The 25,192-nt window shown below is 35.9% G+C and overlaps 4 protein-coding genes across 4 annotated transcripts; 1 reads left to right on the top strand and 3 right to left on the bottom strand.

Moving 5' to 3' along the window:
* Positions 1–4,964: 4,964 nt before the first annotated feature.
* LOC111200065 (transcription elongation factor SPT6 homolog) lies at positions 4,965–6,447 on the bottom strand. Its single transcript, XM_022690742.2, has 4 exons — positions 6,285–6,447; positions 5,973–6,090; positions 5,792–5,873; positions 4,965–5,696 (listed from the first exon to the last, which is right to left on the bottom strand). Exons 1-4 carry the CDS (start codon positions 6,445–6,447, stop codon positions 5,625–5,627), a joined length of 435 nt encoding a protein of 144 aa, XP_022546463.1. The 3' UTR covers positions 4,965–5,624.
* A 2,156-nt stretch (positions 6,448–8,603) lies between these two features.
* Positions 8,604–16,006, top strand: LOC106443508 (polygalacturonase QRT3-like). The gene is made up of 5 exons (XM_013885069.3): positions 8,604–8,707; positions 8,817–8,913; positions 9,011–12,004; positions 12,077–12,304; positions 13,123–16,006. Exons 3-5 carry the CDS (start codon positions 11,816–11,818, stop codon positions 14,092–14,094), a joined length of 1,389 nt encoding a protein of 462 aa, XP_013740523.1. The 5' UTR covers positions 8,604–8,707; positions 8,817–8,913; positions 9,011–11,815; the 3' UTR covers positions 14,095–16,006.
* A 314-nt stretch (positions 16,007–16,320) lies between these two features.
* On the bottom strand, positions 16,321–17,486 carry LOC106441823 (probable NAD(P)H dehydrogenase (quinone) FQR1-like 1). Its single transcript, XM_048737463.1, has 3 exons — positions 17,380–17,486; positions 16,957–17,050; positions 16,321–16,587 (listed from the first exon to the last, which is right to left on the bottom strand). Exons 1-3 carry the CDS (start codon positions 17,484–17,486, stop codon positions 16,321–16,323), a joined length of 468 nt encoding a protein of 155 aa, XP_048593420.1.
* A 2,222-nt stretch (positions 17,487–19,708) lies between these two features.
* Positions 19,709–23,193, bottom strand: LOC106437879 (potassium transporter 9). The gene is made up of 8 exons (XM_013878881.3): positions 22,790–23,193; positions 22,480–22,705; positions 22,159–22,404; positions 21,794–21,844; positions 21,292–21,720; positions 20,955–21,209; positions 20,365–20,887; positions 19,709–20,272 (listed from the first exon to the last, which is right to left on the bottom strand). Exons 1-8 carry the CDS (start codon positions 22,934–22,936, stop codon positions 19,723–19,725), a joined length of 2,427 nt encoding a protein of 808 aa, XP_013734335.1. The 5' UTR covers positions 22,937–23,193; the 3' UTR covers positions 19,709–19,722.
* Positions 23,194–25,192: the final 1,999 nt, after the last annotated feature.

The following is a 25,192-nucleotide window of genomic DNA, read 5'->3' as shown; positions in this document are numbered from 1 at the left end:
TTCTTGATGAACGTCTCCCATGTCAGTGTTCAGTCTCTGCAATTGAGCCTGATGGTCTTCTTCTCTTCTCTTTCTAGCACACTCTCTCTCTAAAGCTCTGATGTCTGCTGCTCTTGGAACTAGGTTTGATGGACCCTTGCTCCTCAAGTTCATACACCTGTAGATTAAAGGGAGGTGAAGAAGAGTTAGTAACAAAAGAAAATAAAAATGACTTAGTCTCAAGCAATTGACTAAATCTCAATGTTCAAATCGACTCAGAATTTGGCAACGGCGCCAATTTGATGTTAGGAGTTTTCAAGGCTCCTAAGACAAATGCTGTAGTATAAATGATTGTCGAACCAGTTCTGAGAGATACTAAAGCACCGAGAATGCAAGTAATCACTTAATCTAAGTGCAACCAATGATTTAGATGGGTTTTTAACTATGACTAATTAATAGGAATAACTAAACGATACTTTCTTAACTATTGGAAAAGAGAACTCATGGATATAGGGATTAGACATCGGGTGATCAAGCCTCGAACTAAAGATGGCAAACGATCAATCAATCTATTAACCTTAAGCTTAGACACAATCCTAAACAAACTCTATGTCTAGATGAATGTTCATTTACTTAACACAATTCAAGCATCAAATGTCTTTGGTTGAATATATGAAAGCAATCATTACTAACAAGTCTATTAGCTATCTTAGCATCTTTAACAACAAATGTCTTTGGCAAGGTATGCTAAAAGTCTAGGAGAGTTATCTCGGGCATTTCATCGAACACCTTTCGGGTGAGAAATGCCTAAGGATCAACAACTGAGTGGCCAACTCAGAAGATGCTTTATGTTCACTCTACTAGCAAGGCAATATGAATGATCTACACTAAAACATCCTAGTTCTAACCTAATCACCCTTAATCTCCCTAACCCATGAATTCAAAAGGTGATTACTCACTAATCTCCATGATTCCTCTTAAACCCATGGTGGATTTCAGATTAATCATGCAGAGAAACACAAAATATAAATAAGAACACAGAATTTCAATAATAAAACTGATCAATTGATTCAAAGAGATCACTTTCCAAAGGTTTTTGGTGGTTTTTCTAAGAACAAAAAATGATCCTCCCCCTGGTGGCTTACAGAGTAATAAAACATAGGTTTAGAAAATAAAAACGTGCATAATGAAATGACCAAAATGCCCTTGAGAAAACACAAGTTCGAGCAGAAACAAAACACGGAGCGACCTCAGACTGTCGCTCCGACAAGTCGCTCCAAGCTTCGGGAGCGACCTCGCTGTGTCGCTGCGAGAGGTCGCTCCGGGCTTGTTCTCGCGTCTCCGGGTGGTGAATTCGCGAGCGACTTCTTCCTGTCGCTCTGGGACGTCGCTCCAAGCTTCGGGAGCGACTTCAGCACGTCGCTCTGGAAGGTCGCTCCGAGCTTGTTCTCGCGTCTCCCAGTGATGAAAACGCGAGCGACCTTGCTGTGTCGCTCTGGATGAGTCGCTCCGGGATGTGGTGCACAGCGACCTCATGCCGTCGCTCCGAGAGGTCGCTCCAGCAGTGCTCGTCCAAAGCTCACTCTAATCACCTCCTTTTGAGCTCCAAATGCACTCAAATGTCTCCAGAAACTCCATGTGGTGCTCAACTACCTGATAGAGACATATGTATGCAAAATGCAACCTAGACATGGCTAAATCCTAAACTATATGATGAAAATGCACATGAATAAATGGATAAAACAATGTAAATATGCAAGATATCACGAGTTAAATAATGAAATATCAATCCAAAAAAAAAAGTGACGTATGTGACAGTTTGAAACAATTTATTCAATAAAAAACATATATGGTAAAATTATTATGTTTTATAAAGTGATAAACACACTTTATATATATTATAATATATTTCAATTTAGAATTGTAAACAAAATATTTATATATAAAAAATAGAAACAAACATCCGCGCGGTTGCGCGGGTCGAGATCTAGTATATAATCTATATCTCTATAGATGTTGTTTGCATTAAGAACTAAAGTATCATAACTTCACTTTGTTTAGATGATGACAATCTCATTTCATATCCAGAGCCGTGCCTAGTATGTATCAGAAAAGGCTTTTGCCTCAGGCCCCCTTCAAAATATAAAGATTTTGGGGCCCCTAATTTGTAAAATACTCACTCTGTTTCTAAAAGATGTATGTTCTGGAAAAAAATTTTGTTTAAAAAAGATACATTTTTTACCTTTTCAATGTATGAGTTTATGAAAAATTGTAAGTTTCAAAAAGATTAATGCTGTTTATTGAACTTCTATTGGCCAAAAATTATGAAAAATTATTATTTACAAAAAATAATGTATATTTAATGAGTTTTTTTAATATATGTGAAAAGTCTAGAATATGCATCTTTTAAAAACAGAAGGAGTATGTTGTAGTGTAGTGGTTGCTTGAGGTATCTATGTGCACATGAAAGGCAACTTCGACTCTTCCCAGTTCAAGAATTGTTTTTCTTTTAGAATTATGCTTCTTATAAATAAAAAATATGTTAAAAATACTATATTGTTTTAAAATTTGACTTGAGCCCCACTTACCCTAGGCACGCCACTGTTCATATCCATTTTATGTTGTGTTTGTGTGATTATCTTTGCGTAGTATTAGATTATATTTGTAATGTATGTATGGTAAAATATTCCCCATCTACTACGTAATTCATGAAATAACAATTACCGACGAGGTCGATCAAAAAGGTTTATGCAACTTGTATTAATTTTGGTCAAGGTGGGAATTTATACTCATGCATGATCATACAGTCATGTTGTAGATTAGTGAAAGAGTTAAAACTTATCACAAAATCATACTTAGGATCTGAAACATATAGATTGGTATGCAACTCTTTTTAATGTTCGTTATCAAATTAACGTTATGTTCCGCCTTCAAGCACTAAAAGGCTTTTACGAAGAATGTACTTAAGCTTGGATCATATGAAAACCAAACAAATCCCAAATGTTTTTTTGTTTGCTAAATACAAATCCCAATGTTTTGAAAGAGAGATCGGCAAGACTAGGAGGATAAAAAATTTATAAAGCTTGCAGAGAAGATTGATTTCTTTTTTTTTTCTTTTTTTTTTGATCAAAAGAAGATTGATTTCTTTGCTGTGAAATTTCAAGTGTGAAATTGATTATGATCACTGCTTCCTTTTTTTTCTTTGTCACTGCTTCCTCGAGATTGCTTATGCTCTTCCAGTCTTCCTTGCCTTTTCCTTCTTAGGATAGGATATAAGCCAAAACGGACTGTTCACAGATAGAATGGTGGGGCTTTACAATAAACTTCAACTTATGCACATTATGTTTCCTCGGTGACATATTTTTCCATAAAAGTCTTTGTGAGTCGACAAAGTCAACTTTTAGTGATACTTATGCAATTAAACATACAAATTTTCCACGAGTCTCTCTTTGGTTCATTATTGCTCTACATATCTCATCTAGAAATCATCTTGGTCCCTCTCTCCACAACACAAATTGCTTCGTCCTTCTTATCATTTCCTTTACAAAAAAAATCATCTCCTTTTACCATTCTTGTTGTATGCTTCTTCATGTTTTTTAAGAAGTTCAGATTCCATCAAGAAAACCAATAAATCGATTTTTCTTTTTATCTAGGGAAATTGTCAATAATAGCACCTTTTGAAGTTTATGTCTCAAAAATAGCACTAGAAGGAGAAAGTCACAAAAATGACATTCATTAAAGGGTAAAATATCCCTAATACTCTTGGTTTAAAATTAAATAAACAAACAAAAAAAAATAAAAAAAATAAAATAAAAATTAAAAAAAAAAAATTTTATAGTTTCAGATTATGAGTTTTCAAATTCGAAATTTTATAATTTTTTTTTTGAAATTTTTTTTTTCGAAATTTTTTTTATTTTTTTTTGAAATTTTTCTTTTTATAATTTAAAAATACTTTTTGAAACTGTTTTTAAAATTTTCATTTTTTATTTTAGTATTTATTTTTTATAAAATTTTAAACCCTAATTCCAAAACCCCACCCCCTTAACTCTAAACCCTAAGATTTGGATTAATTAATCCAAGGGGTATAAGTGTATATTTACCTCTTTAATGAAACCTATTTTTGTGACTTTGAGCCTTGAGTGCTACTTTGGGAACAAAAACTTGGTTTGGTGCTATCCCAGTCTTTTTCTCTTTTATCTACCTCATAAACTTACCGTAAAAAAAAACTTTTTAAAATGAAGAGGAACGCGGACGAGCTCTGGAATCCAGTGAGAAAGAATATCATAGTGGAGAACCAAAGCCAAATTCAAGTGCCATCATCACATCCGTCTTCTTTGTCTCTTTTATCAGTTCCATCTTCTTCATCTCACAACTGGACACACGATGTCTTTCCAAGCTTTCGCGGGGAAGATGTCCGCATAAAATTTCTCAGCCACCTTAAGAAGGAGTTTAAAAGAAAAGGAACCACACCATTCATTGACAATGAGATCAGGAGAGGAGAATCCATCGGTCCCGAACTCATAAGGGCCATTAGAGAATCTAAGATCGCAATCATCTTGATCTCGAGGAGCTATGCATCTTCAAAGTGGTGTGTTGACGAGTTGGTGGAGATTATGAAGTGCAAAGAAGAGTTAGGCCAAACCGTAATCCCCGTTTTCTATAAAATAGATCCTTCTGATGTAAAGAAGCTGACTGGATATGTTGGCAAGGTTTTTGAAAAAACTTGTGTTGGTAAAAGTAAGGAGGATACTGAAAAATGGAGACATGCTTTGAAGAAGGTGGCCACAATTGCTGGTTACGATTAAAGCACCTGGTTTGTCCGCTTAATTTTTACTTGCTCTTAATCCTTCCAAAACATCAAAATATAATATCGATAAAAAACCTCAAACATAACATAAAGGTATTAGTTCCAAAAATTCTACAACTTATGAACATTTATAACCCTGTAAATTTTACATCAGCTGTTAGGTTATTTATGAACGCCGATTGGGGGTGTGAATTCAAATAGAGAGCTTAAATTTGAGAGTTTTGTGTATTTTAAGTTTTAACATCTTTCAAAATTGTGTACAAAACATGAAATGTGACATTCTTGAGAATTTTTTTAACATCTTTCAAAATTTGAAGTATAAACATGCAATGTGTTATAGAGGACAAAGAGAAGACATTAGATTTCAAGTTCAAGATACGGCTATGTATTTGGATTTTGGACGGTCGACATGCTAACCGGATGTTATGGTTTAAATCGTTTCCCCTTTCGGTTATGTTAAAAAGAATTGGATTAGAACATGCATTCGACTGATTTGTATATTGCGGTAATTAATAGCGTAAAGAATAAAGATGGATTGGATTTGAAAAGAAAGAAAGAGGAATTGAATTTCTCAAGTCAAACCATGATCATCACTACATTCTGAACAAAATGACTTGATTTAGTGGAATATTACGCAACTTTATTAAAGAAATTAAGAATATAAATGATCTAAAGATAGTGATTAAGACTAAAGAGATAAGTTGTTTGTCTCATTTGAATTAAGAAAATTAAAACCCGTGTTGCATATATAAATGTCTCTTGGTCTACAGTTTAGGTTAGCGTAATAACCAACGAGAAATTCTAGGAAAATCTAACGAGAGAATGAAACCAAATACCTCTACTTCCAACTGCTCTCTTCGTCAATGCTACGTTCATCTACCGGAGGGCTTCCAGTGCTTTCTTCAGATATCTGTCAAAATTGACAAGATATCTTTACATCCAACCATGAACACCAAATAAGCTTAGCATAAGCACACATATAGAACACTGTAGGAGAGAACGTACCTTCACTCTTCTAAGCCTTTGGACATCGCCGCCAAATATTTCGTTAGCGTCTTCCATATATTTCTTTTTCTTATAGTCTCTCCTGAAAATAAAAAGTTGATTAGAATCAGAAAAAAAAAATTAAACGTGACATAAGACAACCATAAGATCACAAGAGAGATAAAGAACAGAGAAAATGTACTTCCTAAGATGACCAATCTCATCTTCATCTACGATGAAATCTGCCAGTTCATCCTCGCTCTCAACTACATCTTCCTCCACAGCCAATTCTTCCTCATAGCCTACATCATCAGGCATATCTACTAGACCCAAAGAGCACAAAATCAAAAATTTGCGTCAACAGTCAAAACAAGAGTATCACAAGGCTAATATACCATCAACATCATCACCCACTATGGAATTTTCCAAAAAGTACTATGCAAAACACAAAAGAGTAGAAGAAACAAAAGAACACCAATTTAGAACCCACAATCAAAAGGAGAAAAGCGCTTACCCTCCTCCTCTTTTTCGTATTCATTAACGTTGTCAGGGTTCTCGACAGGATCTCCATGAACTGGCTCTCCATCATGATCATCTGCGGGGAGAGGCAAACTAGGGTTTTTGGGAAGAGATTTAATTTGTGTACCTTCTTCATAGGTAATAGCGTTCCTTGACATGATACTTTCGAGAAATTAGAAGTGCGGTGACGTAGAAACCAACCCTGAAGAAACGTCGATTGCAATCCTGATATTGAGACCCAAAGAAGGGGAAGACGAAGAAGAAGAAGAAGGAGGTATCGCGATTCTAGGTTTCTGTTGGTTTTAGGTTCTCAAAAAGCGGCGCCAGAGAGTAGAAGTTCCGAGAATATTTTTAATATTTCTTTGAAAATATCTTAGTTTTATAAATTTTTAATTATTTACAATACCTATTACAAGTGAAAATATTCTGAAAGTGCGCCGCCCGTGAAGACATCGTAGATCTCATCTCACTCTGGCCGTGACGGCGCGTGCGTCGGTTACGGCTCCGTTGGTTCTTGTTTCTTTGCCCCCTGCCAGCTCTCTTCTCCTTCGGTGATATGCTTCTCGCCCTGGTGACGGAAGTTGACGGAGTCATTCAGATCTGGTCGTCAGATCTCGATTTGAAGCTTCTCTCTTTCAATCTGGAGTGAAGGTGAGTTGTAGGAGCTTAGGAGGGTCTGTAGGGGGTCGGATTTAGTTGGCTTAGGGTTTGGTGTCCCAATTTTCTCTGTTCGGTGAGGCCCAAACCCTAGCAATGTCATTGGTGATGGCCATTGAGGAGGGATGCGTGAGGTTTAGCTGCGGTTGTGGTTTGGAGTTTTGCTTAGTCTTGGGAGTGCAGTCTCGGTTCGTTGGAGCCATCTCTGGTGGTTGTTTGATCTTTGATGGGCAGAGCCTGTGCGTGCGATTCTTTAGCTCTGAGAGGATCAGAAGGAGATAGATGTGTAACAGAACAAATGCTTCATTGTTGGTCGATTTCCACCGAGGTGATCGTTTTAGTCTTGGATTTCGAGTGGTTTTTATCCAGTTACCGGCTGTGTGAATAAGTCGTAAGTTCCTAAAAGTTTTTACGGCAAGGAGTTGGTGCGTATGAGGCGCGTAGAGAGCCCTCTCAAGGTCCAATGGCGAGTTGAAGTTGGGATTGAAGAGTGTGTTCAGCTACGGTTAAGGATTCTAACCTCTCGCGATTCAGTTTATGTTTTGGTGATGTTCTTGTTCCTCCAGTCTACTTCTTTGTTCTTCTCAGCGTGTGTTAATTGTGATTGAGTTTCCGGTAGTTCTTTGTGTGGTGTTGGAGCGGGTTTCGCTGTTGGAAGCGCTCTTGGATACTACCTTGAAACTCAGTTAATTAGGTGTGCACTGCTCTCACTCTCTAATCATCGTCCGTATCCAGTCAACTTCACCATTGTTGCAATCTCATGTATCTTAACCATCCTCCTCTTATGTGCTTTCATCTAGTCTAGTTTCTAGTTTCAAATTTGTATCAATCTGTGCCTCCGGATGGTGTTCATCACCTCACCGGCTTATGGCTCCAGAAAGGTTTAATCATCTTTGCTGGCTTTGTGTACTCCCCTTTCAAGTTAATATAAATCTACCAGATGACAAAAAAAAAACAATACCTATTACAAAATTTAGATTTATTATGATTGTGAAATATAACATATCTCTACTCGTTGACAAAAAGTAAAAAAAATAACAACATATATATCTATTCTTCGATTAAAACAAATGCAATAAGATAACTACTTAAATAATAAAATATGGTTAATATTACAAACATTATGTTGTTTCAGTAATCTATCTATTCTTCACATTTACGAAGTTCCGCCTTACAGAAAAAAATGCTATCATCAGCAAAGAGAAAGTAGGATTTATATTATTAAAATACACATTTCATCTTTAAACATATTTAGAACAAATTTCACACTTTGAAAAAATGCAAATGTTTGATCTATCCCAAATAAATCAATACATATGCAACCCATAAAACAGTAGCAGATTAGAAAACAATTTCAAAAGAATTAAAAAAAAATTAAAATAATATTAATATTTTATTTTTCATTTTATTTTATAAGTTGATCTCGATCCACTGGTATTCCCTCCGATGAATCTTGTCGATCTTGGATTTTAAACTTGATTCTGCGATTTGAGCTTGTAGCATTCAGAATCTTTTCAGATTATATTTTAGGATCAATCAGGTTATAAGCAATGTTTTTGGTAATCGTATCCTCAATATGTTTTTTTTTTTTAAAAGAAGAAAAATCACATCTTTAGTTTTCATAGATTCCATCTATCGGTCTCTGTCTCGTTCCCAGCTTCTTCGAATAAAGTGTCAACCAAGGAGAAGGTTTCAGCAGCTTGGGCCACGGAATGGAATGGAGCATGAAGCTCGAGAAAGCCCTTCGTTCTAAAAACTCAGGTCCTCATTTTCTTTTTTCAAAGCGAACGTGCAACTTTGTTTTTGTCAAAGGTTAAGGTGTATAACCACTTGCGAATGTGCAACTTACTTGTCTTTGATGTTAATGCAGATACTTGTCTACAAACTATGCATGGCTGATGAATCTGAATTACATCAGCTCATAGCTCTTGTTGAGATGGCATTCCAAAATATTTCTTCAAGATAAGGTATAAAAGTGTTATGAATATATTCAAATGATGATTGATTCTTTACTGTTGCTGTATCTTCTTGGCTAAATATGTTTTCAATTGATTTGAACTTTAGGCCTTGTGTTGGTGCGGAGCTATTTGCTCTTAGTTCAAACAGAAGCAAGAGTACTCCTGATACAATATCAGTGGAACAAGGGTTTCAGCTTTCACTGGATATTTGTCTTCAGTTGAAAAACATACAACAACCGCGAGTCCCTCTTCGACTAACCAAACTGTATTGCCTCCTCTATACTAAACTAGCTTACCACACTCCAACTCAACAACACGGTGAAACCAAGAGAAACCAAAAGTCTTATTCCCCTTGGAGAGATGAACATCTGGTAGAAATGAGTAACAAGCTATTTCATCATGCTATTACAAAGTCTAGTAAGAAGCAGCAAACTTCAGGCCGATTTGATTGGAACAACAACAACGGTGTTTCTGCGGTTGTGCAGTTCGATCCAAGTGAGAGAGGACAAGGGTATTCGAGCTGTTTGCTAGATGTGACGCGTTTCCCTGTTGGTTCATATCAATATAAAATGGCTTAGCTGTTGCGTTGATCAACATGGTTCTTACTGGAATCTTATACCTCTCAATGGCGAACCTGTGTGTACCGTTAAGAAAGGTTCATGACTAGAATGTAAAACCAAGTGTGTCACCGATCCTAGTTTTGACATGGTGAAAGATCCAAGGAGGATCTAGTTTCGGGGCAAGCATGAAAAGAGATAGAGAATGGCTTGGTTGGGGAGTTTAAGACCAATCTCAAGATTTGCAGCTGTGATTGAGTAACCAATTGGAATCGATTTGGGGTCTGGTCAATCTTTATGCCAAGGATTTAGGAACAATGGACAATATAGTTAATGCTTTTGGTTTTGAGAATACTTCATAAGCTGCACATAAAAAAGATCTGTAAAGACACCATAGACACTCTGAGTTGTTTTATTATCAAGAGCTTAGGGAGCTTGGGCTCCAATACGGGAAGCCACTTGGGTTCAATTCGCGCTGGCCACCGGGGCATTCACATTCTCTCTCCGGGGAAAGGGGCAACCCACTTTTTTTACCAAAAAAACTTAGGGACTTTCATTTATAGTTGCTTGATTTTAACGTTACATTAGTTTTCTTAGGGTGTTCGAACCAAATTTTTGTGGTTGGTTATGTTATGTAACTCAGATTGTAGACTGATCCATGATCTAGATAAATAAGTAAAAATTTTGTTTGATTAATTCATGAGATCCGGGGAATAGCTAAATTTAACTAACCTAACATGACCACAGTGTAATTAGCTGCATCTGTAAAAAATAAAGGGAAATATTAGTCTGTTTAAATGGGTCTGAAGAAAATTTGATCCTTTTCTTGGAAAATGAAAATCTCATAATTTCCAGGAAGACCATGGAACATGTTGAGCATCACCCGATGCCAGTGTACATTGCATTTACATTCTGTCTTTATTTTCTTGCGATTAGAAATCAAAACAAACACCCTTTTTGTCTTAGCTTCAAGAATAGTCGTTGTGTAACGTTGGTCTTTGTGAATTCAGTCCCTGAAATACTATTGCGGTTCTTAGTGCATTTGCATTATACTTAAAATGTAAATTCTGATCGTATCAAGTTTTTGGCATCAATGAAAGCCAATTGAGAGGAAATAAATTCAGTAGTCAAAATGATATATGCCTTGAAATTAATTTCATTGAGTGAAATAAAGCAAAATTCATCTGAATATACTAATAAAACTATTTTTCTACGAATTATTAGAAGATACATAAATTTAATATAATTCAATAGTTTCTAAACAAATTTCATAATATAATTGGTTATACAAATCCAATAAATGTAAGAGCTGCAAAAATATAAACCAGATAAGAGTGAATATATCAGTTAACGAAGCTAACTCTTAAAGCAAATGCTGAATTAGCACACGGTAAGAAAGATGAGATATAGATGCAAACATATCAACCTTTTAAACTATTCTCGCCATGAACTGAGGAACTCCATCCGGAGAAAATTAGCTAATTGTAGAGCATGGTTAGGTCTACATATTCAAAGCAAAGAAACATCCGAAAATTAGATAACTTATTTCACTGACGTTATTTGTTAACTTCGACAACAAGAAATGATGTCTAAAAAACTCAAGAAACTATCACATGTTACGGCCACAATCCTTGACTCAAAAGCATATTCCATATATGTTGTTAAATTATGGTTACTACAAAAATGATTGTTTATTTTTCAACTCTTCATTTAACATGTTTTTCGTTAGTTTATTCAGCTCTCTATTTATCGTGCAACGGACATTAGCTTATTCCCCCTCAACGACCCTTAAAAACAAACTTTCTTTTGCCTATTTCATTGGCCCGGCCAGAATCTGAGATTTTTTTCAACAGAACCATATCATAATCTAGGTAGGATCTGGGATTTTGTATGCTATAAACATTTCTTAAGAATTTTAATAAATAAATAAATAAAAGACATCTTTATAATTATAGGAATATATACCTTTTTATATAACCTTCAAAAAATTTGGGATTCAAAACCAATGTTTCATAGCATATGCCCATATCCGGTCCTGATCATAATCTCAACGAGAAACAAACGCAGATCGAACCAAAGGATAGTCCAGATCGAACTGGAAGTATAATATATTAAATGATGCATGATTTTGGAAAAATTTCGTACTTTATAACCAAAAAAAACCCCTTAATCTAATCCTAGGCAAGATAATAAACCTTTTACGCCAGAGAAGCACAAACAGAGGTGGAGAACAACGTGCGCTCCTCTTAACAAAAGTTTTAACAATATATATCATTCTCTCTGCATGCATCTTCTTCACAACCAATCTCTCTCTCTCAAGAAAAGACAAATAAAAAACAAAAGAAAAAAACAAAATGAGACTACATTGCTTTGTTTGCTTGTTACTATTTCTCCTCACAGTTTCAATGAAGTTTAAAGAGACATTATCCTTCAGAAGAAGAGATATGACAAAGCTTTCAGAATACCAAGACAAGATCCAAGAAAGACTCGCGATCACTCCTACTCTCCCACCATTGTCATCTTCTTCTCACATTCCCAAAATAGTAAGCTTCTACAAAGTGGTATATATATATACGTTCTTATAAATTGTGAGTTTATGAGATTGGTTTGTAAAGGTGGGGAAGGTGATATACCCGATTGGTTACGGAGCTGATCCGACAGGTAGACAAGACAGTAGTGACGCAATACTTGAAGCTTTAACCGACGCTTTTAAGTTGCAAACCGGGCTTCACATGATGCCACATGTAGCTGATTTAGGAGGTATAGTTATTGATCTCCAAGGTGGCAATTACAAGATTGGGAAACCTCTCAGGTTCCCTTCCTCCGGCGGTGGAAATCTAGTGGTTAGTCCCTGAAATAAAATCCAGAGTCTTTGCTTAAGCATTTTACAAAAAAATAATATATGTGACAGTAGCAATATCGTGTTTTTGGTCTTCGATCTTTAGTTTAGTCATAAGACTATGCTACAGGTTATTTTCTAGTTACCTTAACTGGTGTAAGGCTTTTCTGGAATTTTCAGTTTAGGGTTTTTTCCAGTAGGATTGTTTTACCCATAACATCATCCCTAAATTCGTAATATTATTTGGTCAAGAAAATAAATTCCTAATATTATAAATATTAGTCGTTGATTCATAACATCTTCTAGAGGTGGGTACAAACCAATTATTTGGTATTTTTGATATATTTAGTACTCGATTTGTTGGGAAATATATTCAGGAAATGGAAATATAAACAAATTGTTTACTATAATTCAGGAAAATATATTTTTGTCTTTAGTAAAAATAATTAACAAACCAACAACGTCAAATAATTATTTTTATTTTGGTACTAAATGATACTATCTAATACTACTTGTAAGCAATGTAAACAAATTACTTAATATTCGACTTGGTCAAAACAAGTGCCCAATTTCACGAGTCAAGTAGAGACTAAGTAGTGAATACATAACGGGTAACAAGTAATTTGTCCATCCCTAACATCATCCCCAATCTTATATTAGTCCTTGTTTAGTGGTAGTTTTGTTTCTGATTGTTTCCTAGTTGCGTTTTTTTCAGTTACTAGTCATCTTGTAATTTTGGTCAAAAATATAAAATTAGTATAAAATTTTCACATTTTACAAAAAACATGTTTGAATCTTTATCTATTTATTGGTGTAAATAAGGTAAAAGGTGGGACTTTCCGAGCATCGAACGTGTTTCCTGGTAACCGGCATCTTATCGAACTCGTCCCACCAAACTACGGGATCTTCTTCGAGGACGTGACTTTTCGAGACATTCTATTCGACTCAAGCTTCAGAGGAGGGGGAATTTTGGTAATCAACTCAGCTCGTATCCGTATAACCAATTGCTACTTCCTCCATTTCACAACACAGGGGGTTAACGTCAAGGGAGGCCACGAGACATACATTTCAAACTCCTTCTTCGGACAACATTCAACAGTAGGGGGAGACAAAAAAGAACCATCATTCTCCGGGACGGGAATCGATCTCTCTAGCACCGATAACGCCATTACTGATGTAGTAATCTTCTCCGCTGGGATCGGTATCTCTTTGAGTGGCGAGGCCAATATGGTCACGGGAGTGCATTGCTACAATAAGGCCACATGGTTCGGTGGAATCGGCATACCAGTGAAGTCACATTTAACGAGGATAGACAATTGTTATCTTGATTACACAGGTATAGTCATTGAAGATCCTGTTCACGTTCATGTCACAAACGCTCTCTTCATAGGAGATGCGAACATCGTGTTGAGATCGGTACACGGGAAGATCTCCGGGTTAAACATCGTCAACAACATGTTTAGGAGTAAATCAAGAAAAAATTTCCCCATCGTGAAAGTGAAAGGAAATTTTCATGAGATTGATCAAGTTGTGATTGATCAGAACAACATATCAGGGATGATGTTGAAGTCAACGATAGGGAAGTCAAAGGTTTATGGTAATGGGACAAGATGGGTCGTTGACTTTTCACATGTCTTGGTATTCCCTAACCGGATAAACCATTACCAGCATTCGTTTTTGGTTCGGTCGGGACAGATTGTTGCGAGTGCAGTGACAGAGGTTTCTAATAATGTGGTAGTTGTAGAAACTGATAGAGCTGTAGCTGGAACTATTTCAGTAATTGTTCATCAGTAAAACATTCATGCTGATCGTTGTCCTAATGAGAAAGCTTGCTTGGAAGATTTTGCGTTGAACAAACCATCATCGTCTTGAGACATGAATTGATAAAGTCATAAACTTTTTTGATCTCTTCATTGTCTTATCTTTGATAAGCTTAACTGTTTTCAAAGATAAAGAGTGAACTTATATCAATCAGAGTATGTAGACAAGAAGATTAAAAAGTAAATACGGCAACGTTACAAGCTCATTAAAAAGTAAATACATGACACCGGAAGAGAGGAAACTTCTCTTTAACCGATCATCATCGAAAACGACGACGACTGCAGTAGATCTGTCTCAGATTCAATTTTTTTAAATCTATATTTATAGACCTAGTTGCGGAAACAATAATTACCAGATCCATAAGATCTCAGAGAAAGATGAAGAATAAAATGAAGAAGATAGATGAAGAAGATAGATAAAAAAGATGAAGAATAAAGATAACATAGACCCTTATTTTACTGTTGTAACATTAGACTAGTGATGACATGGCAAATCCGAGTTGAAGACATGGAAAATTAGTTAGTCAGCCGTCAAACGAATATATAACTCAACCTAAATAAATCAGCCCTCATGTACAATGTAAGTCAGCCGAAACGTGGATACAATTTCAGTAATTAATTTTTTACTAATAAATCAGCCGTAATTAGGATGCAAAATCATAAGTCAGCCGTATCGTCAAATAAATCAGCCATCAAACGAATGTTATTCTAGTAATTAATCTTTCTCTAATAAGTCAGTCGTAAATAAGCTGAGTTTACTGTTAATCCATCCAATTATAGCTGACTAATATAACTCAGCCGTAACAACATCCCATAAGTCGGTCGTAAATTCAATAACTCAGCCAGTCGATGTTCATTAACTCAGCCGTGGAAAATAACTCAGCCATGTCTTAACTATAACTCAACCAAATTTTCCAGAAATCAAATCGCCGATGTATAAGTCAGCCGTAACGCGTGTACGTAAGTCAGTCGTTATCCCATAAATCAGCCAGATTTCTGTAAATCAGTCGTAACTAACAGCTGACTTATGTTCTTAAGTCAGCTGTTTTTTCTTAAGTCAGCCGCGTTGTTTAATTCAGCCGCAACATAGCAATAACTCAGCCGTAACGACGTATATAGCGCTTTACGGCTAACTTAATGAAAACATGGATGGCGCCGGATTTTTGCTTATGTGGCACTAAATAGTAATGGTATTCTTGTAAATACGTTTTTTCTCATAACATAAAAAAGAGCACGTTTGGTATAAAAAAATAACAGTAATAAAAAAAAATTTGTATGGTTTTAGTCAATTGTTTTCTAAAAATATGTAATGTTTGAGTAAACTTTCTTTTTTTTAAAGTAAACTAGGATAGTATCCGCGCTTTGAAAGCGCGAAATTATTATGTGTTAGACAAATTTAGTAACATGTATGTTTTGTTCACTAAATTGTTTAGGCATAGACGTTTGTTTTTTTGTTTACTTTCGGATTATTTTTTGTTTTCAGTTTGATTCTGATTTAGTTGTGGTTTTGGGTTCAAAAAATATAAGAGCCATTTAGTTATTTATGAATTATGATTTGGTATCAAATTAGTTATCTTGGTTTGGTTTGGTTCAAATAACAGTGTTAGAAACCGATATAATTTTTGGATCTATTCAAGAATAGGATATGAAATTTTCGATTTTGATTCTGATCTAGGTAACTACATTTTTAGTGGTTCGAAAAAAAATTTTACGCACTTATATGGGCAATATTTGGTTTTGTATTTTCTTGATGTTTTGTCGGGTTCATCAAAGGGATTAGTAGAATTTGTATGATAGTGTTATTATCTTCCTCAGGCGCTCCAAGTTAACTTTGATAAAAAGAAAAGTTAAAATTCATCATTTAACTAAAAAATGAGTTAAAAGCGACGAAAAACCAACTCACCATATGCTATAAATGTCATTAGCAACCAAATATGTAGTTGTAAACATGTATCTTGATTCTTATGTTTAGAAATAAATAAAAAAATGAGATAAAAAATTCTTATGTTTGCTTAACTGGCATGAGATCAAGATTTATAAATATAGAGTTGGTCTGAATATAGTTTTTGCCTCCTGCTTACAAAGATTCCAAAAACAAAATTGTGTTAGAAATCAATGACAACACCAAGTAAAACTCTAAAACGTAAAAACTGACGCAAGTGTCTTTGATGAAGTGTTGTTTTGGATTGAGCAAAGAAACTTACACCATGGTTTCTTGACCACCACCTTGAGACTCGGTGCTGTAGAAGATTCTGGCTGGCTTACCAGCAAGTTGTTGAGTCCTCCAGAGGCCACCAGTTTCATCTAAGAATGCCTTGAACTGAGCAGCCATCATACCGAACCTTTTTGAGAAGCAAAATACAAACTCATCAGCCTCGGCTAGGTCGTTGGGGGTGATAAGATGAGCATCACTCTTTAGAGGTGAACTCATTTTAGAGAGCACATCTTCTTGGAGCGTCTCTGGTACCTGTCAAGAAAAAACACTTAGCTCGATGCTTCAGTATGAATGTCTTCTTATTTATTTGAGAGGATGCAAGTTAAATTTAAGGCAGCTGAAAACATGCATCAGTGAGATTTTTGTTTTTTGAGTTATTTTGACACTTTCATACTGAAGCATTGAGCTAAGTGTTTTTTCTTGACAGGTACCAGAGACATTCACCGTAAATAAAAATATAGTAGAAATGTATTCCCTGTTTCATTCAGACATAAGAACTTGTTTTTAACTTCAACTCCTATTCTGTTTCAAAGATTTCATGGTCAGTTTCTGTGTCTCATTGTAGCCTAGAATTGTCAGAAATGTTTCATAGAAAACCGAGTAAAGAGAGCACTGACTGACCTGCCAAAGTTTGGCATTGACACCATCACCAGGAGCAGCACCTTTCCTAATCTCTTGTGCTAGTTTCTCCACATGTTTGTACATTGAGTAGTACCTGTTACACTCCACCACACAATTGTCATAATCAATAAGTGGATCTCCAGTTTAAATCCAAACCCGTCACAAGAGGCCCAAGGAGTCTAAACGCAGCTTAAATTTAAAACCCACAAATACTGAAAAATATTCAACAGATCGTTCGAGAAACATATTAAACCACAGCCAAGTCTTTGGTTCGTAATGAAAAATCATACTATAGGACAGTCCACGTCCAAGTCACATAAACTAAACAGAGTCAATCCGAGTTGACTGGTTGATTATTTGATGATCAAACATGTATTTACACGCAGAACATTTCGAAAAGAAAAAATGATTTGTTTGTTTTACATGCCCGATATAAACTTTTGTTGCCACTGAAAGAAGTGTCCTTCTGCTTCAATCTTCTCAAGAATCTGTGAAAAGTTTTGATTTTTCTTGGCTTTGTTCCCAGCCATGATTTTACCAAGGGTCATGTATCTTCGGGAGCTTCCGACAGAACAAACTGATATCCACAACCCAGTCTGATTCAAGAATTGAGATATCATATTCCTTCCTTTGGAGACACAACCCAGAAATTGAAATTAGGTTTCCTGATTTTAAAATTCAATTACAAATAATAATAAAAAAAGAATCGAATGACGATATGAGTTTGCGTCACTTTTTATTTAAGGATATTATTAGGTTGATACAAAAATATATTATTTTAAGATTGTATAAGAAATCTGTTTTTAACATGGTCACAACATGTTTAATAAGTCCAAATTTAAAACATGCCATGATAAAATTCAAATAGGACTCTGTTTTAATAGATTAGATACTTTAAATATATTTTTTTGATAGAAAATACTACATAAAATGGGATGTAATCCATTTTGAAAGGCGATGCATCTTTGTTAGTCTCGAGACAAATTCGCTGAACCGTATCTTTAACAGTCTCCTACTTATAGGCCTTCTTCTCTTTGCTACTTGAATTTTTTTTTTTACGTCAAACGGCCATTATTTTTAGTAACTGTGACAATGTCTTATTTTTATCTGGGACTTAAAAATTATTTTTTGAGGGTTTATATCTATATAATTTTTGTCAAAAAATTTATGGATCTGTTGCAAATGTTTCACATAACAGTGCTCAGGATCGGTCTTGTAGACAGGAGAGAAGCTTGAAGACTAAAGTAAATCATTGTTTTTCTCTTAAAAACACAAATCATTGTCATTTTAGTTTCTTTCTTGTACATTCTAAATTTATGATAAACTCGTGGTATTCAATTCAGACCCGTACTAACCATATACTAGTTGAAAATGAAAAACAAATTTCCAACCGTTCGTTATAATGATTTTTATTTTTGACAATCACGTTGTCACCCAATGACTGAAAAGCAATACTATCAATTTTTTTTTTTTTTTGGTAAAAACAATACTATCATATTGATCGTATAACGAGCATACTATTGAATTATCAAGTCACCATAAGTCATATTGGCCTAATATAAAAAATATATTAAGCATACATGTCTAGGCATAATTCTAAGCTGGGCTAGATCTGGGTATAGCAAAATGGAGCATTAGTCTTGGTTTCCAAAATTTTGGAATATTTTTACAAAGGTAATGTCTCTAACTTCTAAAGTTATGAAACTGTTTATTACTAAAGCTCTTAAAAAAATATTTGAAACTGATTCTAACCAAATTTCTTCCAAGAGAAACAAAACGGTTCTTAACTTAGTGCTTCAGTGTTCAACATATTTTGCTTCTGATTATGGACGATGTTCCATCAGATATTATCATCAATGAGGGTATTACACACTCAAGAAATGATCATTCAACCATGACCTTTTTTTCAACTAAGTCCAACCAAGAGATTGGTGGTATGGAGAGTGATTTCCATATTACCGAGCACATGGATGAATTTGGAAGTGTGACAAGAAATGGTAGGTTGAGAGCCATCAACCACGACTACTAGAATGTGCCACCAAATTGGTTTGAATAATGTGCTACCTGTTTAGTAGCTGTAAGCATTAAATCTGGTAACCATTAATTACCGGTGTGAACCATCCGGTTTAAGCGCTCAAGCAAAATAGAAAACCGTATTGAGGTAATTAGTAATGTCTAGCGTTGAGTATATTATTCTGTCACATAATATATCTGCCTAGTCGAGCTCAATGTCAAGGCTCCAAAAAATACATAGTTGAAGAGTAAAAAAAAATATTTTGTTATATAAATTCTCAGCTTTGCAGCCTCTGCTGCTTTATGGGACTAATCACTACTTTTTAAACAAAAGACACTAGACAAGACCAACTTAGACTTCGAATGGTAACATCCGTCCCGCACCGTACCGCAGTCAACAGTAACAAAAATTTCTACATATACCATATATCTATACGTTTTTATAACTGTCAGAACCGCACCGCAGTCAAACCGCTTGTCCCGCACCGCTCAATCCGCTGTTACCATTCGGATTAAAGTTTAGTCGAAGAGATCTAAATTTGAATCATAATCATGGATGGCCTCATTAATGGAATGTCAACCCAAGTATGATCACATGTTTGATCTTGGTTCTTGGGATTGTGTGCAAGGACTTCCAAGTCATGAAACACAAATCACACCAACGTCATAATATTTATATTTGTCTAGTGGTATCTTTTTTTTTTCTTTATTCCCCTTTTATCTGTACTTGTTTTACATATACACAAAAAAGAACTAAACATAAAAGACTTGACCAACGTTCAAAAGGGTTTCATGAGGAACATGCAAGATAACACTATTCTCCCTACAAATCTTAGCAAGAAAAGCATAAACATAATCAATAGCTATCTTTTTCGGAAGCCATGATCCATTTCTCGCTTTCACCACAGTGTTTCCCATGATGTGAACAACCCCCGACTCTTTACATGTCTTTAGATACTGCAACTCATCCTCCTCCTCATCTTCCTCTTCCTCCACCGTGTTGTTCTGACTGAAACTCATCCTATTATCAGCAGGAACTATCGTGTCTAATGTCGATACCGTGTAGTCCACCATCGATGAGAACTCATCAATGTTGTTGTTGTTGCTGTTGTGGTGGTTGTTATTGTTATGGATCAATTCATCTTTAGACTCTTGTGTATGGTTGAGTGAATAAGCGCTGCTGTATGTGCTTGAGTTTGAACCTGGCTCCATCATAGTTTCGATTCGGATGAATGAGAAGAGGTTGTTCAACAGTTTGTTTTCGAAATCATCATCTTTCCTATGTAGATCTTTGTAACCATACCTGTTTTAAAAGAGAATTTAAACTCTTTTGTTACACTAACAAGTTTCCAACAATAATGCTACAAAAGAACATAGAAGAAGCTAGGACATTACCTGGCTACACAACGGAACATTCTGAATGTCTTTGGTCCAATTCTCTTGACAAGAAACCTCTCTTCTTCAGGGACGGTGTAAACGGGAAGGTACTTGACGCAAACAAAGACAACAACTGAGTGAATCGCAGGCAAGTTAGTGATGAAATGAGAGAAGATGTGAGGGACACCACTAGCTAACTCCGTGTAGACCAACCCTATCCCAGGGACACGAACAAGACCAAGACTAGGACCAAGACCAAGTATCCAACTCATGGAGACTTTACTGTGCACTTCAAACTCATACTTCTTGACCGTTGCGTAATGCCAAACCGACATTACAAGAAGAGAGATAGCTGCGATGATGAGTGGAACCCATCCTCCTTGATTTATCTTCCATATCACGGCCGAGAAGTAAGACAACTCTGGCACTAGTGTGAGGACTGCGAATATAAGGACAAGGATCCAGTGACACCTCCACACGAGAAGCATGATCAGGATCATTAGTAACGTGGTAGCAAGCATCACGAGCACAACAGCAGTCCCTAAGATATACAAAAAAACATTCAGACGCAAAGACAAATAACATTATCTGAGACCTCTACATCTTACCATATGCATTTCCTATTTGGCTCTGGTTCTTGAAACTAGCAGTGACAGCAATGCAGCCGACCATAAGTATCCAGTTAATGTCAGGACAATAGATCTGTCCAAGGAACTTCTTGGAAGTATGAACAATCTTAACACGAGGGAAACATCCATGAGACACTGCCTGCTTGATTATAGAGTAAGTCCCTGAGATTGTAGCTTGGCTCCCAACTATTGCAGCTCCTGTGGCGACTACAAACATTGGCCAGTACACACTATCTGTAGAATTTTCAAACCACAAGAGAGTTGTGAGTGTTCTGTAAAACAAGCACTATGTATGTTTTACTTAGAGGGGACTAACCAGGCATAGATGCATAGAAGGCGTCTTTGTAATGATCTTTGTTGTTCACAAGATACGCAGCTTGTCCACAGTATGCAAGAAGAAGACAAGGGAACACAAAGAACGTGAAAGCGAGCTGTATCGCTAGTAAGGGGAAGTAAGCAATGTCTGCGTATAGTGCTTCAGTGCCTGTTATGCTGAGAAGAATTCCACCTAGCGAGATCCAACCGTCTAGTCCTCGTCTTTTAAAGTATAAGTAGATATATGTCGGCGAAAACGCTTTCAAAACGCTTGTGTCGTGTTTGCAGATGTTGTACATTCCAGTGGCTCCAATGAAGAGGAACCAGATAAAGACTATGGGAGCAAAGAGCCATCCCACTTTGTCTGTGCCATAGTGTTGCATGCTGAACAGTCCTATTAAGATGATGATAGACACAAGCACAACAATATCTGCAAGAAAAAAAAAAGGAACATAGCAACGTGAGAAAAAACTAAATCGAACTGGGATAAGGTAAAACGTTACCGCTGCTCATCTTTGGACTGATGACTTTGATCCCACCAGTAGCTGAAAGAACTGTTCAAAGAAGGTTATGTAAGCTAAAGAGTTTTTAGTGAACTTAAAAAGAAAGACTAACGAGGAGTTGCCCTAATCGATATAACTCTTAGGCTTCGACTGGTGACTAACCGCACCGCATGTTACCATTCGGATCCTTAGATTATCTAATAGGTGTGTAAGGGGTCAGAAGTTCAAATTCCGTTGGGAGAGGTCTCCACTCCAAAGGAGAATGAATTTAAAATGGTTTGGACCTCACTATAGGAGGATGTACAGACCTACGGGTCCAGAACCTCTTAGTCATTCAAAAAAAGGAAAGGGAAGAAGCTAGTTACCTGAGATAGCTGGGGTTAAGATACCATCACCGATCATCATACAAGTTCCAAGAAGAACAATGAACAGAAGAGCTCTCTTTCTTGATTCTTTACTCTCTAACCACTTCTTTGTTTTAGCAGCAAAAGACCCTTCAGGGAGCAACGTTCGACTATAAGTAGTGAGATCCTCATCGCTGCGTTGCTGATTTGGGATTAGCTTCACTTTAGCATGCCTACAAAGCAACGAGTATATAGCTAAAGTCCCACCTACACATTAAACATTTGAGTTATAAACTAAACCGGTTTGGTTAAAAGCAACATTGAGTCTAAGCCTAGCTTTACCTTGACCGTTGTCATTGGCTTTGCAAACGATGATGACGTACTTGATGAGAGGTATAAGTAAGAGAGAGTAAATGATCAAAGACAGAGCTCCGATTACATCTTCACTATCACTGATTCCATCAGGGAATGTATTGTAGAACACATACAACGGAGAAGTCCCTAAATCTCCGTACACTATCCCTAAGCTTTGGAATGATAGTCTCAGTAGCATCAACATCGACAAGCCCTGATCAAAAACATTTAAACTTTCTCACTTTCTCAGAACAGAGTAACCATTAGAATTAAACTCTTGTATAGAGAAAGTGAAGACCTTTTCTCTGTACATGTTCTTGAGCTTATTAGCTTCTTCATCCATGGGTTGATCAAGTTTCTGCTCTAGCTCCCACATAGCTCCTACGTGTCTTTCTTCGATCGTGTTTTCTCCTTGTGCTACAGATCCTTCTACCCTCTCTGCCATCTTTTTGTAAGAACAGAACTCGAGTTTTCTTGCCCCTAAGATTAATTCCTGCACCTAGAAATCGATAACCATTTGGAGCAGTTTCGCCTGAGATGAGACCAAACTTGAAACCGTTTGGTGACTTTTCTGAGTAAGGAAAAGGGGTTTGAGTTATTACAGAGTAATAAGTGATGTCTTATCAGCTTTGGTTCTTTGGATAAAGGCTACACCAAAAGAGCCTCACATTTTGCGAAGAAAGGGACCCTCCCTTTTATCATTATTTAGTTTAAAAATAGAATCAGCCAGTCAAATAATAAGCTGATCCAAAAGAGAATCTTTATTACGCGAAGAGAACACGGTTCAAAAGAAATATGTTTTTTTTTTTGCTTCTTTATTCAATTTGTTCAGATATTTAACAACAGACAGTGAAAAAACGAAGAGAGATACATCTGTCAACTCCTTTCAAATGATTCATCTAAGATGATTTATACAAATGATCCATCTGATGTAGTTTGACTATGCTCCTTTCTCTATCAAGATAGAACATATAGATAAACTATCCAAATGAACTAATGTTTGTTTACGTATCTCTATTTCTATCTGGATGAGCTTAATAAATAAATGACTTATATACCATTGTTTTGAATTAATAATCTTATGTTTAATTATATTGTGGTTTTACGGTTTTGACGGAAAATTGAAATTTTACAATTTAGAGGGAAAAGTGCACTTTTATGGTTTTGACGAAAAATCATGGTTTTATGTTTTTGGCGGATAGCCTAGCATGCAGTGTTAGAAAACAACCGTTTTTCGTCGTTCACATGGATCAATATTTTCCGGTTTGGTTCACAGAATCAGCATGAGTCTCAATAAGTTGATGACAAAAAAATATTTTTTTGGCGGAAAATTAGAGTTTTACGATTTTAATGGAAAATTACGTTTTTGTAGTTTTGGCGGGAAATTACGTTTTTCTAGATTTGAACTAAAATTAAGATTTTTCGGTTTTGGCGGGAAAGTGCATTTCTGCAGCCTTAACAGATATTTGCATTTTCCCGTTTTTTGCAGGAAATTACGTTTTTCCGGTTTTGGCAGAAAAAAACATTTGTGCAGCCTTAACAGATATTTGAATTTTCCCAGTTTGGGCGGGAAGTTGTGTGTTTTTTGGTTTTGGCGAAAAATTGCATTTTTTCTTGTTTTTGCAAGAAATTACGTCTTTCTCGATTTGACGGGAAATTGTGTTTTTCAGTTTTGGCGAGAAATTGTATTTTTCTGCTTTTGACATGAAATTTGTCTTTTCGTTTTGGCGGGAAAATGCGTTTTATGGTTTTATCAGGAAAATATATTTTTACGGTTTTGGCGGGAAATTATGTTTTTTCGACTTTGGCAGGAAGGTGCGTTTTTCCAGTTTTGGCGGTAAATTGTGTGTTTTCTAGTTTTAGCGGGAAATTGTGATTTTCTGGTTTTAGCGAGAAATTGTGTTTCTCTGGTTTTAGCGGGAAATTGTGTTTTTCTCGTTTTAGTGGGAAATTGCGTTTTCCATATTTGACGGGAAAGTGTGCATTCCGGTTTTGACGAGAAATAATGTTTTTCCAGTTTTGGCGAAAAAATGTGTCTTTGCGATTTTGGCAAAAAGTACATCTTTACGGGTTTAGCGGGAAAATACATTTTTACGGTTATGGCGGGAAATTGCATTTTTCCAGTTTTTGCGGGAAATTGTGGTTTTCTGGTTTTGATAGGAAATTGCGTTTTCTCGGTTTTGAAGGAAAAAATTGTTTTTCGATTTTGACGCAAAATTACGTTTTTGAGGAAAATGTGCGTTTTACGGTTTTGGCGGAAAATTATGTTTTTCTGGTTTTGGAAGAAAATTGTATTTTCTTGTTTTGGTGGGAAACTTCCTTATTATGATTTTTGTGGAAAAGCTTGTTTTACGATTTTGACAAAAAATGATTTTTTTATGGTTTTGGCGGGAAAGAGTGTTTTTGCAGTTTTGGCGGAAAAATTCTTTTTTTACGATCTTAGCGGGAAAATGTGTTTTTTCAGTTTTGACATGAAAGTGTATTTTATCCGGTTTTGGTAGGAAAATATGTTTGTGGTTTTGACGGGAAATTTATTTTTTGGTGAGGACTCACCCTCATCCAAATGTTCCGTGAAGACTCACCCTCAATTGAATGAAAATTTGATGTGAGTTTTCACAAATGCAGTTGGGTGATCCATCTGGATGTAACATTTTAATGCACAAAACGAACATCGATTTGCATGTTTACCCAGATAGATCAC

The sequence above is a fragment of the Brassica napus genome, chromosome A8 (genome assembly GCF_020379485.1).
Source record: "Brassica napus cultivar Da-Ae chromosome A8, Da-Ae, whole genome shotgun sequence".
In the NCBI taxonomy this organism is placed as follows: domain Eukaryota; kingdom Viridiplantae; phylum Streptophyta; class Magnoliopsida; order Brassicales; family Brassicaceae; genus Brassica; species Brassica napus.
Note: the sequence above shows the minus strand (reverse complement) of the source record. Positions and strands in the feature narration are given on the sequence as shown.

What these genes read in the sequence shown, in the direction of transcription:
- LOC111200065 (XM_022690742.2), bottom strand. Translation starts at nt 6,447, where the DNA reads ATGTCAAGGAACGCTATTACCTATGAAGAAGGTACACAAATTAAATCT. An exon ending in ATACGAAAAAGAGGAGGAGG is followed by an intron (nt 6,091 to 6,284) that starts GTAAGCGCTTTT and finishes TGGGTCTAGTAG; the next exon opens with ATATGCCTGATGATGTAGGC. An exon ending in AAAGGCTTAGAAGAGTGAAG is followed by an intron (nt 5,697 to 5,791) that starts GTACGTTCTCTC and finishes CAATTTTGACAG; the next exon opens with ATATCTGAAGAAAGCACTGG.
- LOC106443508 (XM_013885069.3), top strand. Translation starts at nt 11,816, where the DNA reads ATGAGACTACATTGCTTTGTTTGCTTGTTACTATTTCTCCTCACAGTT. An exon ending in CTTCTCACATTCCCAAAATA is followed by an intron (nt 12,005 to 12,076) that starts GTAAGCTTCTAC and finishes TGGTTTGTAAAG; the next exon opens with GTGGGGAAGGTGATATACCC. An exon ending in CCGGCGGTGGAAATCTAGTG is followed by an intron (nt 12,305 to 13,122) that starts GTTAGTCCCTGA and finishes GGTGTAAATAAG; the next exon opens with GTAAAAGGTGGGACTTTCCG.
- LOC106441823 (XM_048737463.1), bottom strand. Translation starts at nt 17,486, where the DNA reads ATGGCTGGGAACAAAGCCAAGAAAAATCAAAACTTTTCACAGATTCTT. An exon ending in CAAAAGTTTATATCGGGCAT is followed by an intron (nt 17,051 to 17,379) that starts GTAAAACAAACA and finishes GGAGTGTAACAG; the next exon opens with GTACTACTCAATGTACAAAC. An exon ending in TCAATGCCAAACTTTGGCAG is followed by an intron (nt 16,588 to 16,956) that starts GTCAGTCAGTGC and finishes TTTTCTTGACAG; the next exon opens with GTACCAGAGACGCTCCAAGA.
- LOC106437879 (XM_013878881.3), bottom strand. Translation starts at nt 22,936, where the DNA reads ATGGCAGAGAGGGTAGAAGGATCTGTAGCACAAGGAGAAAACACGATC. An exon ending in CTTAACCCCAGCTATCTCAG is followed by an intron (nt 21,845 to 22,158) that starts GTAACTAGCTTC and finishes TTCTTTGAACAG; the next exon opens with TTCTTTCAGCTACTGGTGGG. An exon ending in CAGTCCAAAGATGAGCAGCG is followed by an intron (nt 21,721 to 21,793) that starts GTAACGTTTTAC and finishes TTTTTCTTGCAG; the next exon opens with ATATTGTTGTGCTTGTGTCT.